The sequence below is a fragment of the Chlamydotis macqueenii genome, chromosome 6 (genome assembly GCF_036417535.1).
Source record: "Chlamydotis macqueenii isolate bChlMac1 chromosome 6, bChlMac1.mat, whole genome shotgun sequence".
NCBI lineage: Eukaryota > Metazoa > Chordata > Aves > Otidiformes > Otididae > Chlamydotis > Chlamydotis macqueenii.
The window spans coordinates 27,212,831-27,226,036 of record NC_141561.1 but is presented as its reverse complement, the minus strand read 5'-3'; the positions used below and the strand labels follow the sequence as shown (position 1 = coordinate 27,226,036).

Genomic DNA, 13,206 nt, shown 5'->3' with positions numbered 1-13,206 from the left:
GACAAGGAAAATATTAACCTTTGTTCATCATAAGAAAATAAGCAAAGGGAAAATTTTCTTAATAGTACTTTTAAATACAGCCTTTCCAGAGGATAAGTTTATTACTGGCACTGTATTCCCCACTTGTTCATGTCATGAAAAAAATTATTTTTAATATGTATAAATTATTAAATAATTTGTACCTCAGAATTAATTATCCTTCTGTTGAGCAAGTGAGACAATTCGTAAGAGCCTGTCTTGTACAATACATACAATTTATAAACCTTATTTAAATGAGGGAGCCTTAATATGCTACAGATTTTTACAACAGGCTTACTACAGTGAAAATTTTTGTTTTCAAGGATCTCTACATTTGGTATATATTATTATAGACTTACGTATACGAATGAAGAAAACAAAAATTAGATTTTTATCCCTCCCTCTTGCTCCAGTCATCAAAACTGGATTTGCCCTACTGTATTTCATTACATATCAAATTATTGACTAAAATGAATGTAAAGACTGTGTATGTATTTTTTAAATCTAAAATTTAAGTTTTGAGCAGATCACAACATCGTAACAATTCACAATAGTTCTAGTAACTCATCCTATCAAGTGGTTATAGAAGCATCCTTAATTTGAAGATGGTTTAAATAAATGATTAACACCACCAGACAACTATAACAGAGATTCAGAGTCTACAGATAACTTTCTACCTTCTAATTATCCAAACTGATTAATTTATACAGATGCAAATATAGTCAGAAAGAATGTCTTCTTTCTTTTAGGAAAGGACTGCTCTTATGACAATGCATTGAGAACTTAACAAAAAAGGCTGCGAAACCAACATCCTCACTAGCTTAGGCTGACTACACACAACTCTCATCCAGAGTTTGTTCCTCAGAGCTTTCGTATGCTAAAATCACTCTGCCCCTTCTGAGAGACAGTCACTCTCTGAGCATCATTTTATCATTTTCCTAAGGACATTAAGACAAACATGCCTAAATCTTTGAAGATAACTTCTGAGGCAACCAACAGCTGCCTAAAGTGAGAAAACTGAAAAGTATATCAGAAAACACTGCATGCTGATTTATCATAACTAACAAATAAATGTAACATTATAGTTTTATGCCTCTCTACAACTCCATTCACTTTCAGTTCTCTAGTTATTAGCCATGGTGGGAAAACACAATTTCAATTGCACTAATTCAGCACTCACAAATGTACTCAAACAAAATTTATCTAGATCTTACTTAATTGACATGAGCAACTTGACACATTAATTCCCTCTCTTTGGAAGGCCAAATCATCACCAATTTGTGCAGCAAAGCATTTCAAAGGACACCAGCTATATGGTATTCAGGATACAGAAACTATAACATTAAATAGAAGCAATATCCTCAATAATCCAGTGAAACATTACAGTGGACAACGCAAAACACTTCATATAATGGGCATAAAACTCCATCATGGAAAAATTCAGAACAAATGCAAGGCAAAAACATACAAAAGAAAAAGATAAAACTGCTTATATTCTCATTATTTATTTAAAGTGTTTAGCCTTTTTTAGAATACTATTAAACCTTGAGCCTTAACTCACAGCAATAATTCCATAGATTATGTTAAGTAGCATTACCTAGCAAATTAAATTTAGCATCTGTGTACTTCAGTCAAGAAAAGTGGACAATCAGTGTTAATAGTTCACACTCTTCACAACTTTATTTGCATATTTTTATAATTTACTTTTTCTCTGTGAAAAGTAACAGCCCCTTTTTTGAAGTTCTGCTCATATGGGCATTTTTCAATCTCTCTGACATCTGTCATCCACCTCAACCTCCTATTTTGCTGTTAGCAGTGTGGGGGGGATAAGAGGTTGGCTTTTGTTTTTACTATTTCTACTTTAAGATATATTTATAGCAAAAATTAATGTAAACTTTCCATAATGGCATGGTATCTTTAGTGTTGTATTATATAAGAAGTTTTTTTTCTCATTTTGACTAAATACTTTGTGCTCGTTGTCCATCCTCATCCACTCTCCAGACAAATAAATGTACGTTAATTAATTCAATATAGCCATTTAATTTGGGATATTTAACATATTTGCATTCCCCATAAGTTGCAGGAGAACTGTTTTTTACCCAGTAAAAAAGTAGGCAGACAAGAAACTTTTGCACTCTGCAGCAAACATTCTGCCACACATAAAACAGTAAAAACAAGCTCCACTTCTCATGCCAATTTACAAACTTACCACCTAGTTAAAAAAACCAGAGTGAATTACAAACTTTGCAATATCCAACACCTCTCAGACTTAGTTTAAAAGGACACTGAAATAATTGAGAATTTGCACTGTATATTCAGTAAACACATACTAATTATTATTATAAATATATCAAGACAAATTAGTGTGCTTTGAATTCATACTAGACTACTCAGTAATAAATGGCTTTGTACATTTTGTTTGTTGAACAGACTAAAATTTTCTCTTTGAAAAGAGATCAGGCTCAAAAGTACTATTTCAGCTATGTTTATATACCCCTCTCTGCTAAGAACAGCAGTACCAAGAAAAGACTTTGATTGTTCTATGAGACAGACTACACAGAAAAACAAGCACTAATTCTGCTTTTAAAAGTCACATATTACTGAAGATTCTCTGTCATGATCCTTACATGTTTAACAAGTGTCAGCCCCTACTGCTCACAGTTTCCATTGCGGGAGGCCCAGAGAGCAGCACTGCTGCTGTGCAAAAGCTTGAAATAACCAAGTTTGATGCCTGGTATCTTGACGAACTTCTCTCTTGCCTTACAATAGTCAATCTAACAGCTCACTGCCCTCAGCAGAGATGGTCCCAGTCCTTCGCTATTTCATTCTCCCCGCCTCCCTGAATTCACATTCCCACCATCACTGAGCAAAGGCAATGATGCTTTTCTTGTCCTAGTTAGTTTTCTGCTAGTTTAGCTAACAGAACTGGCTCACAGATGATCAGGCAAGGACCAGACTCAGGACAAGGATACAGGTAGCACTAGAAGCAGAAAGAAATTAGATCAGCTCAGCAATCTTGCCCCTAACCAGCAGCAAAGTCTAGTATTTGCAGCTTTTGACAAGCACTACTTTAATTTCTAGCCACCTTATATTCCAAAGGTGTCTAGTCGGGCAACAGGAAGAACTTATGCACTTAGCATTTTAAATGCAAGTTTTCAAATCTACAGAAACCAGACTTTTCCAGGATGGTTCAGCAGGCAGCCCATTTCACCTTTACACTTCCGACACTGGACAAGTCTGTTAGGGTAGGCCTTCATAAATACCCATCTGAATGTCCCTTAGTATTCCTGCACCCAGCACAAAATTTAGAGCCACTGCCAAAGCCAGACAGCTGGTAATGTACTGTCCACTGCTGTCCACCCTCCAACTGCTGGAAAGACTGGGGCTGTCTTCTGAAACCCTCAATCCTACCAGTGAAACTTTGTATTCCACACCAACAAGCAAGAAAATACGTTTTTCAAACCTTCCTATCACAAGCCACTCAAAACCAAAAATTCCTAATTTTTATTCCATGTAGCTATGTTACAAAGATTTCCTTCAACTCTAAAATCCAAATTTAAACCACTTTCTTCTCCTTCCTTGAACACAGTGAACCTGTTTATATTAACATGAAAAACCAAAACCTCACAGAAATTCTTGCAAGGTTTAAGCTAATCTTTTATCAAAAAGATTCATCAAATAGAATAATAGAAATTAATATCTGCTTTCTAACAACGTTTATCAACCTCCCAATAATTTGCCCGTAAAACATCAGTTTGTTTCATCTTTTTTTTTCCAACAGAATTCATAATGTGAGAGATAGTCACAAAAACATAAAAGAACAGTAGTTAAAAATATAGGAAACAGTTCTGCTGAAGCTTACCTCTTTGTTCCTGTAAATATCAGTTTGAAAATTGAAAATATTTTAAATCATTTTGATAATGACGGCATGCAGGTTGAAATAAGCATCTTCAAACAAAAGCATCTCAGGCTTCCCTAAAATCTGTTAATAATATCAGCTGAAATAGAAATTTAATAGCCATGATCCCATCTTCTATGAGTATAATTTTAAAAAGCTGATATGATCTATAGTACAAATCAACCTTGACAAAACAGCAGCCAGCTCAAAAATAAGACAAAAGACCCCAAAGTTATTCCCAAGAATTTTGACAGAGTTCATATATATTAAAGCAGTAAGTTCACAAGAAATTTACAAAATATCCTAATAAAAACATTCACATTTATCTAGAAGAGTTTTTAAGAAAAAAAATACTAAATTCATGAGTTCAGCACAAAACTAGTTTGACTATGCCTATAACCAACACAGACAGGCTGCAAAAACCCCAAACCAAATTATATTTGCTCCTCACCCTGCAATTTGCTGAGCATAAAACAACTTCACTACATTAACACTAAGCCAATAATAATAAAACAAGCACTTGCATTTCAAATTGAAAGATCATGAAGAACAGATATTACAATGACAGCTACAGGAAAAGAGAATAGCATACAGAGAGTCCATAGTTCAGAGCATATCACTATAAATTTGACAGAGCAACTTGTTCATTGCACCTGAGAATCAGAAAATTAAGATTTCTCACGGAAATAGGCACAACTCATTTGCAAGAACGTATCAGTTCATTCACTGGAAGAAAAAAAATTGCCAACCTAACCTGTGAGAACCCTGAAAAGAAGAAACGCACCTAAATTCAGTGTGCTGTGATTACATGCTTCATCTACAGATATGCAGTTTTGCTTCACGAAGTATGAGTAGCCCAGTGACTGAAGCTCCAGGTATGGGTATCCAACAAAACTTACAGAACTTCAATTCCTAAGCAAAAGAACTTCAGGTGCACGATTAAGTGTGAAAACCAAGTATTTGAAAACAAAGTCCAAGAAAAATAGGCCAGCAGACTCTGGACATAGATTCTACTGAAAATTTGCTGCAAAACATGGTACTTAAATCCATGTTTTCTTCTCCACTAAAAATATTCTGATTAACATAACAGAGTAAGATTTCACTTGCTCAGAGCACTGACTGGAGAAGCTCTTGTCCTACACGATGCACCACACTGGTGCACCACTTCCTGCCTTAAAACCTGCAGCACTAAGCCACAAAGATTAATGACTGCAAATGCAAGTAAAACCCGAGCAACAGACAATAAATTTTAGAGAGCTTATTAACTGCAGGATGCAGAAGCTTGCTACTCTGAATTACAATTTTTGATCGATATTATTCAATAACCACTATCTGAAAATAAACACAGAAGGGGATAACTAGAATGCCACTTGTAACTAACATTTAGGGTTACAACACTTACTTTATATTAGCAACCTGCATATTTACAAATTTTACTTTCACAGCTATACATACAGTATTACCACCAGCAACTCCCATTACCACTAATAAAGTGGCTCGGGCTATTTCCACATCCACTCAACAGAGAATCAATCCTACTTTTCCTGAACTCCAGGTTGAACTCGTGACACTGTTAAATGCATTAAATTAGTTTTTCTGGCAAAATACAGCACAGTTAATGCAAATGAAAAGTAGATTGGTTGAGTGATAAGTACTTCACCAACTTTGTGAGCTACATGCATAAAAGGAAACACACAAGATCCTCACTAAACCTACCAACCTAACAACAGGCTCATGATAAACCTCGAGTATCTACGTGCAATAACAATTTGTGCAATCATTTAATATAATTACAACTCTGATGGGCATATACTGTGACTGAACTACTACCAGGGAATTTTATTTCAGAAAATTAGAACCAGACGCATAAGCAACATCCTTTAAGTGCTTTTTTCTAATTTTGTCATAACTATTGAACGCATCTGGTATCACTTCAGAAGATTTTTCTTTTTATACATTCTGATAATGCAAGGGAAACTATCTAACTGTCCTACAAGCAACAGTATCTGCCAACCTTCCTTTAAATTATCAGGTCCTTAAAGCTTAGGCACTTGGATATAAACTAAGAAAAAAGTAAAGAACCTCAGAAGATCATTAGTATGGTTCCTTTACAGTAGCACCAGAGATCACAATCCAGTTACTCCCACTTTCCACCTCAAGGAAACATGGACAAAAGAGGATTGTGAAACCACTTGCAGGCTGAACATGAGAGCATACCAGAGGGGAGACACTGAAGAAAGCAGTGAGACTTCTACTTACTTAGGCAGCTACTTCAAATTGGTGGAAACCATCACTTCTTGAAATCAAAAGAACAGTGGCCACATACCATCCTTAGTTTCCTCTTAATTGTTGGGATTTAGTGATAATGGCAAACACAAGTGAATGTTAACGCAAACAAGAGGGCACTGAAGTAATATCCTCTCAGACATACGTATTGGTTTTACATGGCAAGGTTTCGGTAGCAAGGTGGCTGCAGGGTGCCCTCTGTGAGAAGAGACCAGGAGCTGCCTCCATGTCAGAAAGAGTCAGCTCTAGCCAGCTCCGAAACAGACCCACCAGTGGCCAAAGCTGAGCCAGTCAGCAATGCTGGTGGCACTTCTGCAATAAGATTTAAGAAAGAGTAAAAAACCACTGTGAAGTAGCTGTTAGAGAGGGGAGTGAGAAAAACATGAGAGGAGCAACCCTGCAGACACCAAGGTCAGAGAAGGAGGAGGGCAAGAAGGTGCTCCAGGTGCCGGAGCAGAGATTCCCCTGCCACTTGTGGTGCAGCAGGCTGTCACCCTGCATCCCATGAAGGCCCACAGAGGAGCAGAGATCCACCTGCAGCCCGTGGAGGACCCCACACCAGGGCAGGCAGATATAATCTGAAAGAAGCTGCAACCCATGGATAGCCCACGCCGAAGCAGGCTCCTGGCAGGAGTTGCAGCCTGTGCAAAGTTGTTCATGCAGCAGCAGGCTTTCCAGCAGGAACTATGGCCCATGGAAGACCCACACTGGAGCAGTCTGTTCCTGCAGGATTGTACCCCACTGGGAAGGATCCATGCTGGAGCAGTTCTTGAGGAACTGCAGCCCATAGGAAAGACTCATGTTGGAGCAGTCTGTGAAGGACTGTATCCTGTTAGAGGGACTCCATGCTAGAGCAGGAGAAGAGTGTGAGGAGGAATGAGCAGCAGAGATGAAGTGTTATGAACTGACCAAAACCCCCATTCCCTGTCCCCCTGAACCACTCGGGAGGCAGAGGTAGGAGAGTTGGGAATGAAGGACTGAAGTTGAGCCTGGGGAGAAGGGTGGGGGGAAGGTGGTTTTAGTCTTGGTTTTGTTCCTCACTATCTTACTCTATTTCTAACTGGCAATAAATTAAATTCATATTCCCTAAGTCTGTTTTGCCGACGACAGTAATTGGTGAGCAATGTCCTTGTCCTTATCTCAACCCACGAGCTTTTTTTTTTTTTTTTTTCTTTCTTTCTCTCTCCTTTCTTCTTACTTTCTCTTGTTGTTCTGCTGAGGACAGAGAGTGAGCGCGTTGCTTGGTGGGCACCTTGCAGACAGTCAAGGGTAACTCACCACACCACTTCAATTTTAAAATCAGTTTTATGAAGTCCTACCATAGCATTATATTCATTCATTGCATTTAGGAATAAGATACTATAGCATATCTTTCTTTAACTTGTTTATAAACCATATTACCTGTATTCCCTATATACTCATACAAGTTATATACTGGTACTGGTCATTACAGGCAACCCCACAGGAATTTCACATTACATTACTAAGGCTGTTAGCACTCAGTTACTATTTGTAAAGGACCACCATTTCTGTAATTTAAGACTAATATGCTAATAAATGCCTTATTCTCTTGTTCAACCTATTGGAAGATGATTCCAAATCTACAGCTACTTAGTCTTGCTTAGAAGGTCTAAGTAAAATTAACAGATATCTGGAAAATAACTATGAAACTCATCAATCTATGGATTGTAGTAAAATTACTGAGAAACAAGTAGTTTTCATGTTTATGTCTATTTAAATAAAGCTATCTGCAGCAGCTGAAAGCAGGTACTTCTAATAACGAGAAGGATGGAATATTAAGAACAGGAATAAAAATCCCCTTCCTATCCTTCCCCTCACAAATGCCAGAAGGCTGTTTCTGTATATAAAATGCAATACAGTCATGGCAACTTGAAGACCATGAAAACAGGAAAATCAGAAGCTTACTCTCCCCCTTTTCAGTCTCTAGAGCTGACAAGTAAAGCATAGTAATCTTGAAAAACTAATTAATACAGAACCTTTTAGAAAAATCTGGACAACAGTACACAGAAATCCTACACTGCTTCTGAAAGCTGAGCAGGGCACAGAGGCTTGGTTTTTCACTCAATTCTGCATGCTAACTGGTGGTAGCACTTCCTCCACCCCAAATCTGCTCCTGATAAATACTTATTGGCTGAAATGCCTCCATCTGGTAATTTTTTCTGACCCTTTCAACAAAGAGTTAACAGACAGAAGCACTTGGTTACTCTAGAAAGCTCCATGTGATGCACAAAACAAAAAGCTGATTTTTTAAAAGAGTGATGATCATGAGAAACAAACAAAAGATTATTCTAGAACAAACTCATACAGGACAAGCTCAAAGAAACTGGACAGGCCAAGATAGTGTTAGAATTTATGTTAGTATACCAGTAACAAGATGTCCAAATCGCATAATTGCTTGGTTTTGTTACTTACACCATCATAACTAGAAATTTTCTTTAGGATACTTGTGAACAAAAATAATGCAGGAATACGAAAATTTTGTATACACTGCACGCTATCCAGAATAACCGTTTCTCAGCTTTTTATGAAAGACCCAGATAAATCAATACAAACTGCAAACATGTTTTTTTGCACTATCAAGTACATCAAATAATCAAGTTTTATAGGATCACTGTGTTGCTTAAACACAGTTTAGACAGACACTAAACTTGGTAACAGAGGACCCAGCACCAGTACATTAAGCACTGAACAGACAGTATAAAGTATAACCTGTGTTTGACATTGTGTCAGATACGCTCCTAACTAAAAATGTGTATCTTCCCCTTCTCTTTAAGATGTATGACATAGAAATAACTGTATGATTTCTCCAGATTTTTAGAAGAATAAGACCTTTTTGGCAAGAAAAGTTACTTGATTTCTGTAACAACACAAGCAGATTAAAGTGAGCAATTTATGCATCTACGCTTAAAACTGAATTGTTATTATTATTATTAAAGTAGAAACATAATCATGGAAGATTTATTAAACTAATTGCTGTAGTATGCAAGATGAAATTATACTTTAAGTGTCTATCAATTTATTTTCCTATTTAACAGAGCAGTGTGTTTTGAAAAACACATCACCTTACTAAGTAATTGATCAGCTGGAGGGCTGAGAGACTTGACTTACACAGTGGAAAACATTTAAAAAGAACAACCATTGGTGAAAAACAATGAATGAAAATACTTTTTTTTTCCCCCCAAACAGTAGTCCATTTATTAGATATTTGCTTTACTTCCTCTCATCTTCCACAAAATTTTAAGCTGATATACTCTGCTATATACTACCGTATCACAGACTCAAGGGAAGGGTAACAATTTATATAACATTCCCAGCTGCTAAAGTAATTGAGCTCACCAAGTATCAATCATAATTTGGATAAACACTGATAAAGTTTAAAAAAAAAAAAAAATAGACTTTTTATTTCAAAAGCAGAAGTCAAACCAGTTACAATCGCCAGAACTCTACTACTATGAACTACCAATTTCCACAAGTGAGAGATTACATGTTTGATTATTTCGAAGTTGCTATGACATTGCTGACAAAGGGAAAGACAAAAAAAAATGAACTTCAAATTCTTTATTAAATTAACCTACGCCTCCACTGACTTTTGCAACAATTTTTGTGATTGACAATAAAACCTCAAAGCATCAACAGGCACAAAAATAAAAGGGAGTGGCTTGTCTACTGGCAAATACAGGCCAATGTAATGCTTTCAATACCCCAATTACCACACCACCTATTGTCCCGCAGATCAAGTTCAAATCTCAGTCACATTCGGAGCCTAGGAAAGAACGTGAGATCTAGGAGATCTCAAGAATATCCATGACAAAACCTTCTGTAAACAATGAAACACTAAAGGATTACAGTAGAATTATTCCATCTTCACTACATGACTTTCTGGGTGATTACTCTTCCACATACCTCCGAGCTATCAGAAGCCCATCTTCACCACAAATCCAAGGCTATTGTTTTTTAATACAATTTGGGCTTAATTGGTCAGAATAGCTTTGGAATATTAATTACTATTGGAAGCAAAATTACCAATATCCAACTAACCAACAGTTATATCCATTTACCTATTCCCCACTCTTGCATAGAGGAAAAAATCAGCTTTTTATATAGATCCTGTGCAGGAGTTTATGTAGCTCTGGTACCTTGAAGGTGGGGTGGATTTGCTGACAGATCTGTTACCAGGACACTCACATCACTAAATCCGGAATCTCCTCACGCTAGACCTCTTCTCTACAGTAATCCCACTCTATGGTCTCTCAGCCAGTTCCAAAGGCCAGAGCCTATCACCTGGCCTCCAGTCCTCCCTTGTTTAAAACTTAAATACGCTCATGTTGTGACCCATACTGCACCTCACAGTCAACACTCACAACACAATTTCGTTCTTTCATTCTCACCCTCCCCTTAAAGCTCTCTCTTGTCACAGTGCCTGGATTAATTGCTAACAGTCGGACTATTGCTGTGTGGTGGCCAGAATCCACCAGGCTGACCAAGAGCACCTCATTCTTTTCCTTCACTCACCATCTGTCTGTATCCATCTCCTATTAGATTGTCCGTACAGACTGTACACTGTCTAGGGCAATAACCACCTTTTTCGTTCTCTACTTGTACAAAACAGCATGGAGTTCTCCTCTGCAGTTTTTATTAAAACAATGAAAGTGAGGCTGTTCAATACAGATCTCATAAACTTTAGTTTATAAGAAGAACACAAAAGAAGTCAGAGAAGAACAAAAAAACCAAACTACATCTACTTCTTCCTGTCCGGTTCTGCCTTCCAAGACTTCTCTCTCCTATTCCAGAAAAATCAGTTTCCTAGTTTCAAAAAAGCATAATTTTAAATACATGTATGTCAAGTTGTGACTGTAAGAAAATATTTCACTATATTTCTCTTGAAAGACCTAAGTCACACTAATTCAACACAATACATCTGTATAATTTCACTGTAATTGACATGTTTGGTAAATGACCCAAACTACGCAAAGTCTTCTGTCTAAAGGACAGCTGGTCATTCAACAATTCAAAAGAAACAGTTAGAGCTTTTTTTACAGGGACATTTTAAGTATTCTCTGTCATTGGTTAAATATTCTCTCCCATTTTCACTAATAGAATAATCTCACCACAGACCTCATCCCTACTTGCCCTCTGGAAACACACAAGCACTCTCCACGTCGGGGACTGAAAGCAAAAATAAAACTGGGACCTTTTGTAGTTCTCTCGACATTGACATCACAAATGCTCATCCTCTTCTTTCTTTCCTACACACTCAGACCCTTCTTAGGAATGACCCACAACCAATGGGTTTGGGGATTTTTCTTACTTTTGCTTGGTTTGAGGGGGGAACTCTTTAATTGACCCCTACAATCACTATCAAAGTGACTTGACTATATTTAGCTTCTCTTTCTAGTAAAACGAGAAAGAAAGGAAAAAAACAAAGTCCTAACACCAACCGGGCTTCAGAGAGATCACATAAAAATCACACGCTGTGGATGCAACTTGTGCTTGATCTCTTTCTCCCTAATTCTGTATCACCTCTACATCATGCTTTCATTCTGCAGCTGCCACTTGGAAGCTGCCCATCATATCGAATACCGCGGCCCTACTTAGGAAGGGAAATATAAATCGACAGGCACATCCCAATTAAAACATAAGTCATTGTGCTCTAAATTAACAAGCCCGAGTACTGTATTTACAGGAGTCACATCTCCTCGGTTTATCACATCATCTCAGTGCTGTCAGCAAAGGTGAGTGGAAGGTGGGAAGCGAACGAAAAGGAGCGCCAGAGACACCATCCGAGATAAATACTCAACGCACTCACAAAGTGGAAGGAATTTAATTTAGAAATCAATTAAATATTTAAACGCCTCTTCACGCCAAGGTAGTTCATCCTGGAGGTGAACCCGCTTTCCTCCTCCCCGGGCTGCAGCAGTCGGTGCCAGCCGCCTGTCACCCTCCCATCGCCAAGGGGACGGGGGAGGCGCGACCCCGCTCCCCTCACCCGCCGAGCGGGCAGCGGAGGCAGCCCCATAGCAAGCGGCGGGGGCAGGACGCGACCCTGCCCCATGCCCACCCCCACGCCGCCAAGGCCGCCTCAGCGCCTCGCTGCCGGGGCCAGCGACCGTTAGGCTAGGACGGCGACCGTTAGGCTGCGCGCGCCCCGCCCCACCCCGCCGCACCTGGATGTAGTTGGTCTCGCAGTACTCGGCCACCCGCTCCAGGTTCGTGTAGCTGTCGAACAGGGCCCGGCGCCCCCCCGGGATCTCCTCCTCCAGCAGCATCTGCAGCTCCGCCATCTTCACATCCTCTCGCCCCGTCTGTCCGTCCGTCCGCCTGTCTCTCCTCCTCGCCCCCCTCCACCCCCTGCCCGCTCCGCACGCACGCGCTCCCGCTGCACCCCCCACCCCACCCTCACGGAACTACCCGCAGCCTGTACCCGTCCTCGCGCCGCGGGCAGGGAGCGCGCGAGACCCCCACCGCGGTGGGGGCGGGGCGCGGCCGGGCAACACCTCCTGCGCATGCGCCCGCCCCTCTTATCCCCCTCCCTTTGCCCCCCGCGCCCCCACTTCCGGCCTGGTGGAGCGCGGGGGGCGATATCCGGGCGGAGCGAGAGGGGTGGACTTGTCTGGGCTTCGCCTCCATGGCTCCCCTCGCCCTGGGTCGAGCAGCCGGAGCCGGGGCGGGAAAGAGGGGAGGGGAGCGGAGCGGAGCCCCGAACCCGGGGTTCCCCTCTCCTCTTTCCCGCCCGACTCCGCCTGCTTGACCCTGGGCATCTCGTAAGAGAAGCCGCTGGACGAGCAATTCTTGCGTTATGTCGGGGGTTTTTAATGGCCGTTTGCAGGTGGGGGCCCGGCGCTCTCGCCCCGGACGGGGGCACACGGAGGCGGCAGCGAGCGTCGCGCCGAGCTGTTGCCCTGGGGGTGTCCTCCGGCACCGGCTGCTGCGACGCAGCGTTAGTCACATAATAATGTGTGTCTTAATTTTAGGAAGTCTTGACT

At 40.2% G+C, this 13,206-nt stretch overlaps 1 protein-coding gene across 18 annotated transcripts in view; it reads right to left on the bottom strand.

The window, feature by feature from the left end:
• The window catches only part of ABI2 (abl interactor 2), a 68,684-nt gene extending 56,150 nt beyond the window's left edge, over window positions 1–12,534 (bottom strand). For all 18 annotated transcript variants that reach the window (XM_086751608.1, XM_086751610.1, XM_086751615.1 and 15 more), the window contains exon 1: window positions 12,388–12,534. In XM_086751608.1, the coding sequence (XP_086607734.1) occupies window positions 12,388–12,504 (117 nt within the window). In that variant the 5' untranslated portion in view covers window positions 12,505–12,534. The remainder of the gene's footprint in view (window positions 1–12,387) is intronic.
• Window positions 12,535–13,206: the final 672 nt, after the last annotated feature.